Source organism: Trichoplax adhaerens, genomic scaffold (assembly GCF_000150275.1).
Source record: "Trichoplax adhaerens TRIADscaffold_6 genomic scaffold, whole genome shotgun sequence".
In the NCBI taxonomy this organism is placed as follows: Eukaryota; Metazoa; Placozoa; class Uniplacotomia; order Trichoplacea; family Trichoplacidae; genus Trichoplax; species Trichoplax adhaerens.
This window is the reverse complement of record NW_002060948.1, coordinates 5,203,183-5,210,151: the sequence shown is the minus strand read 5'-3', so window position 1 is coordinate 5,210,151 and position 6,969 is coordinate 5,203,183. Positions and strand designations below refer to the sequence as shown.

The window sequence follows — 6,969 nt, the reverse complement described above, 5'->3', positions numbered from 1 at the left end:
ACAACTTATTTCCTTGTATTTAATCCCTGTTGTAAATTAAAGTATCCATTTCACGAGGTACTTACAAGTATTCTACTAAGTTAGTGAATGAAAGCAATTACAGTACATTAAGTAAATGATCGATTTAGATATATATAAAAATCATGGCAGACAACACCAGGCGTCGATTATATTGAAATTAATGAACTCCGATGAGAGGTAAACTGTTCAAATCTGATAGTTAGATGAAAAGGTAAATAACATGATCTTGGTATAATAAATTCCCTCAGCTATCTATTCTACTTTGCTCACTAGACATGGATGTTGGACAGTTGAGTAGTAAATATCTTAATAGTCAACGCGGCAATTTATTTTTTCGCAGTTTGCTTATGTCGATAGCATCGATCATAGCCTGCAACACTTGGCAATCTACACTGCCTTCCAGTTGTAGTACTTGCTTGGCAACGTGGATTCTTGAAGGTCCATTTAGCGCTAGGATCATCGGCATCGCTCACTTGAGCACTGGGAACAAGTGGTGATAGACCATTAACAACTTTCTCACTACTACTGCTATGATTGGATTCGTTAATACCGTTAACCATTTCTTTTTTGAAAGCCTGGAGGAGCGTTGTATAATTCTCTTCCATTGGATAATAATCCGGCGTCTGGGTCCACGATAACTTCTTATAAACCCTACCATTCTTGGGCGTTGAATTTGCGCTATAATCAGTATCACTGAAGGAATTATTATAATGATTTTTTATAGGCTGTGGCGTTGTTAAAACTGCATCAACTGGATTAACAAGATGATTTTTCCGATAGATTTGATATAACTTGACAATCAGTCGATGAACTATTTAAGATTATAAAGTATCAAATTGATTGATTAGTATTTAAAACATCAGAATTAAAATAACTTATTCGTTGTTATTGAATCAAAAACGAAGTCATAATGTAAGGTTAAAGTTAAAAACTTACTGCAGATAATGATCAATAAGAGATAGGTAATGCTGATTAGGCGGATGCTTTTGCCATTCCGTAGTTTAGATAAAGCATTGATTGCAATAAGTGCCATAATGCCTAATTTTAAGACTGCTGGGATATCAATGAACTTCAAGATGACGATAGCGATGAGTATATAAACGGAATGTATAAAACACATTGTTATCAAAGATACTTTATCACCTTGGTACCCCAGAATGTCTGCAAATTGATCTACAGAAAAGATACGATACATCCAGAAATTATAATTTAAGACATTTCACATGACCGATTTACTTTAATTCTCTCTTTCTTGGATTACTTACCTAAGTGATTTTCGATCTTGTAACGTAGAATTTCATAAACTCGCATAATAAAAGTTATAGTTTGATTTAATCGTTTCAAATTTTCCAAAGTGTGTATGTAATGTTGTGTAACTTCGTGATGATAGTGGATGATTTGTGAGGTACTCTTGTCTGAAATGATAGTAAGTTATTTCAACTGATTTAGGCATAACTAGTCATTAAATCTTTTTAGAAGTTTTCATTTACCTCAAAACAATTTAAAATATACAGCGTTTTATCAGCATAACAGTAATTACACCAGCTACGATTATTAATTAAGTTAAAATTTCCGATTCATTTTCGTCATATCAATGAAATGTTAATGGAATATCCGCGATATTGAATTAGGTTTGAAATCAGAGTGGAACCTTCTTAATAAAGGTATCCGTAAGCTATCACATAAGGTGTGATTTACGACACTTGTGACAACTGTTAAATATTCCATTTGCAAACGTCTACTGCGCTCTAATAGCCTCAATAACTGGCTATTCAAAGTCTTTTAAGAGGAAGTGTAGTACTAGCAATCTATCTTGACAGCGTGTAACCTTAAGTTATTTCATTACGATAAAATAAAATGTATTTTATTTGGCTCACCAATTTCATACCAAGCCATTTTGGCTTTGTATTCAATTTTAGACAAGCTTTCTAAAACCTTTTCCAGGCTTATATTGCGGTCTAACTCTTGCCTTTTCATTACACTAGCTGTATTCTCTAATCGTCGGATAGAAAAGGAAAAATTAATATGTAGCATGTTATACAGATTACTTCCTTTGCAAATGCGATTTTACCTAAACTTCCCTTCAGAGACGTTGTCAATGTCCTTAGCTGGAGTTGTCGCTCTATAGTCAACTCTTTTTCAACGGCTAATTGCTTTAAAGTTCTCTTCAATGATGATTCAATCTCTGCTTGCTCCACTCGTAATATTTCATTTCGGTTGAGAAGATCTTGCTGCCCATGATGGACAGTATTCATAGTTATATTCACTGACCTACCCAATACCATATACTGATCCTTTATTACAAAATTCATAATTTCAAGTTAATATTCAAATAAAAAGGTAACAAAACAAGATGTCAAAGTTCCACTTAGTTATACATAAGGATAAAAGCGGTGAAAGATTCAGACTCAAGATGTGCCTTTCGACTATAGATTAATTTATAAATTCAATAGTACTTGTCTTCGTGTGATATAATCAAACACAAACATGTTTTACTTCTGCAGATCTTATTTTTACCCACTACTAAATTAATGCTCGGTAGACCATTTATATTAATTAATTAATCTGCATATTCTTAACTATGACTGCCTGAGCACCACTACAATGTATAAATGCGTCGCGATTGTAAAATATGAATCATATTGAACAATATTAAACTTGCTAAAATAAATGATAACCTAGATCCACATTGGCTGTATTAGTGTGTTGCCTTTAAGAAATCTTGTTAGACAGAAAGTTGATCTAACCACTACAGATTCGATTATACTTGGACTAACGATAATCTAGTTTGAATTATTTCTAAATTAGTACTTATATTAAGACATCTATTTCGAAAATAGGTATTGTATAATCTACTATCGAATTACTATGTTGTTATTGAGATTAACTGTCAGAAATTATGCCAACGATGGGTACTCGTTGAATCCGATTATAAATATCATCAATAGCTTACCTGCAAAGTATACATTAGCAACAACTGATTTTGCGATGTTTCAGCTAAACGATTAATGGTATATTCAGTCTGTCGTCGAAAATGTTGTTGTCTTGTAGCATAGCAAACAGATCTTGCACGATTGCTAATTATATGATAAGCATTCCAGGTATCTGGATCCATCGATTGTGTGCATTCACCTATGGTCTTATTATTAACACCAAGGGAAAAATCAAACCAAAAACGAGATACGACAATAACGTATAAAAATAACATGTTTTAAGACGAGAACGACGCTTGGAAAATTTTTTCCAGCCTTTGTTCTACTACGGGCAAATCAAGTTATGGATATGCTAGTTGTACAGGATAAAGTTTCAATGTAACTAAGCTGATAATGTACACTACCATATCATTGGTGCAGAGGTAAGTCTTGCGCCCTTCTATCTTAGATTGACAATTAAGTAGAGCCACACTTAATTTCGCTAATTCTTCATCAGAAATATCACCGCAAGATTTCTTTAGTTGATCAATTGTCTAAATGAAAGTTGAAAGAGAATGCGGACAATTTTATTTCAAGGGATAATCGTGAGATTGGCAGTATATTATATATTGAGTTTAGTATTTCGAAAATTAATTATCCTTGGTAGAGTTAATGCATAATACAAAAATACAATAAATTGTGGTTGCCAGATTACCCTTAACTAATACCATTTAGAATGCTGTGGCTAAAATCACTCAATATGGCAGCTTCTACTACTCTCCTGCGCCATAAAAGTTCCAATTTTATTTTATTAACATACGAAGTTTAATATAATCTTATGCTTATTATTTAAAAGTTACGTTTAGCACAGGTGCTTGCTAATTTATTACTATAAATTTTAAATTTTCTAATTGTAGAGCGATAATTTAGTACATTCTTATCTAATGTTATTAAAGCCTATCTACTGTATCTAGAAATAATATGATAATGTCATGATTTGATTTTTCTACTTTCATTAGGAATGTACTCAGAAAGAAGAAAATACTGTTGATCTGATATTGTATGAAAAAAAAAAAATAAAGTACCGAAAATTCGAAAGTGTATAGTCTTAAACTTTTAAGCATATCAAGTCCGAGTTAATTCTATTAAGCATTTGGTTCAATCTCTTTCCCTATGAATCTGTGGCTATCACAGACATATCTTCTTCAATAACAAAATATCATAGCACTAAACGGTTAACAGATACCATTTTATCATGCTTTAATTAGCTTATACACTCGTACACTTTGCGGGAGAAGAGTAATCATTCTGAATAATTAGATTACAACTTTATTGCATTGAGTTAGCACTGTGTCAACTCTTCAGTTTGGTATGGGTATTATTTTATTTTAATTTGAATTACTGTCCATTTTCTGTACTTGGTTGGTTTGTGCTTATGAAAAGGTACTGGTCTATTAATAATAGGTGTATGCCTAATAAGTGCTTACAGTAATTATATTGCCATAAATTTAATTTCTCAATTTTGTGTGTTTTAGAGTTTTAACAACATGCAGGCGCTGCGACACTTAATAGCAATTCTATCTCTAGTGTTGTATGCATAATTAAAGGAAAATATACTATACAGTCATGCACATGATTCAAGCCATATGACAAATGATCATTTTAAAATTTCCATTCAAATTTAAACGGGCATATTCTGCTCTTACCCTCAAGTTACAAAAATCTAGCCGAGATAATGTAACATAGGAATCGGCATCCTTGATAAATTTATCGTCTGCACTCTTTACTTCAAATGGTACAAGTCGAACGTCAACGGATTGCTTCAACTCATCTTCTTCTTCTTTACTGTGTTGCCCTTGAATTTTTCCACTTCCTGAAGAGAATGGCCACCAAGCTGTTGATAACTGGCATGAGTAAATTGCCAGTAAAATAAATAGTACGCATAGTCTTGAGATGGATAAAGTCATGGTTTGAAACTAAGTACGGATAATCAGTTTTAATATGTATTCGTTAGTAATAATTACTAAGTTTGCTTGCTAAAAATCGCTGCGGTATGCTAAAACATATCGGTAACATTCATTCTAGTAGCACAATATTGTAAGATTAATCATCTCGTAGTGCAAGTATGCTCCAATATAAGTATACTTAATTCGATATTGATACGTAACAATACATCATACATATCAGTAACATTCATTCTAGCTGCACAACATTTTAAGATTAATCATCTCGTAGTGTAAGTATGCTCCAATATAGTTAGTTTGATAATTTCTATACCGTACTATAAAATGCATTTATTGACACCATCTCCATTGCACGATAGCAGATGTAGACATTTAATTAGTAAGCTACTCCATTTATGATGTCGATTTTTGGGTTACCGTAATCAATCATCGTGATCAGCGTGATTATAGTGGTTTAGGATTTGCATATTCAATCGTACTTCCGATATTATCTTAAATATAGTCATAATCCTTCTACTAATAGTGTTTAACACTTTAAATCTTGGCAGTGTTTTATAATTAATTAATCATTCTTCCCCTCTCCGGCATTACCTGGAGTCTAGACTATTCTATCTCCATCCACAGGCTATTCAGATATCACTTATTATTTACCTTGGAGTATAGAATATTCTATCGACATCTATAGCCTATTCGGGTGTCAACTTATTTTACTCCTGAAATGGATGATTTAAGCACATGACAGCGAAGTCTATTCTTGAACTAATTCAACATTTTTCATATTGATTATTCTCAATGTGCCTAAAGCGAGAAATTATCTCATTTATTGGGACATACTGTACGCTGGCCGAGGACGAGTTTGCCCAACGTTATGACAAGATATATACATCTGCACAATGTAGGTTAGTAAGTCCAATTAGCTACTGCACCAAACCAACATTGTTAGTGTTGCACTTGATTACAGTAATTACTAATTAGAGATAGCAACGGTAGCATTACTGTAGTAGTAAGCGTTATAAGAAAATAACATCCACTTTAAATTATTCTTCCTCTGTCTACAACAATGTAGTACATCAGTTCTTCTTAATATGCTTACTGGAAAGCACGCGTGTACTCGTATAGTACTTATCAACGTTAAATTGATGAAATTGGCTTTGTGTCGTAATATTTTTATAATTATCGTTCATTACTGTATCCAGGGTGGATTTCTAGTCTCAGGAAATGTGGACTGCAGTGATTTCATAATCCTATAGCGAGTATGTTTAGCTTAAATACGGAAGAATATTATCCACTTGGGCTGACTGGACAGTAGACAGGCCTCTGCCGCGGTCTACTGAGTGTACTTCTACATCGGCGATCTTCTACTCGATAAGCGCTCTTTCGCTCTTATACAGCAGAATTTTCGATAAGATACTGACACTAGGGAACCAGAAATAAATAATAGATATTGGAAATATAGCTAGAAAGTTTTCATTGCATATAACTAATCTAAGCGCACTCGTTCTTTTCCTAACCCTCAATTTATTTGCAGAAACCCCAAGACGACATGATCCTAGCGCTCCTGCTGTAGTACAGTACAGTATACAGTACAGTAATGTTGTGTAGTATTCCATGTACAGTACAGTACAGTACTGTACTGTACTTGCAAGGTATAAGGCTCAGAATACGGACAAAGGAATACGGAGACTAGTATGTTTTATATAAAAATAATTGGATCTATCAGTGTGTCAGCCCGGCTAGCTCAGTCGGTAGAGCATGAGACTCTTAATCTCAGGGTCGTGGGTTCGAGCCCCACGTCGGGCGCAGTTTGTCTGCCCGCCGGCCAAATTTTTTTCTTACTGCAAGTACGGTATTGTATGATGCAGTGCTGTACGATACCAGGTACAGTACAGCATGAATAGGACTACTAGAAGAAGACCTGGACTCAACTGGACTGACCACAACCTCGGACAGACGGACTTTCCTGATCAAGTGAGGTCGTAAATATCGAAAAATGGTTACCCCTGTATAAAGCTTCCATGTCTTTTTCGAAATTACTGGTACAAATTTAAATGATATTTACCATCTTAAAGAAC

General features: G+C 33.8%; 1 protein-coding gene across 1 annotated transcript; it reads right to left on the bottom strand.

The window, feature by feature from the left end:
- Positions 1-347: 347 nt before the first annotated feature.
- On the bottom strand, positions 348-4,900 carry TRIADDRAFT_57691 (uncharacterized protein; the record flags this gene model as incomplete). Its single annotated transcript, XM_002113436.1, has 8 exons — positions 348-832; positions 958-1,194; positions 1,287-1,436; positions 1,899-2,015; positions 2,093-2,315; positions 2,975-3,160; positions 3,359-3,487; positions 4,640-4,900. The coding sequence occupies 8 exons, from the start codon at positions 4,898-4,900 to the stop codon at positions 348-350; spliced, it is 1,788 nt and encodes a 595-aa protein (XP_002113472.1).
- Between the last annotated feature and the right edge of the window lie 2,069 nt (positions 4,901-6,969).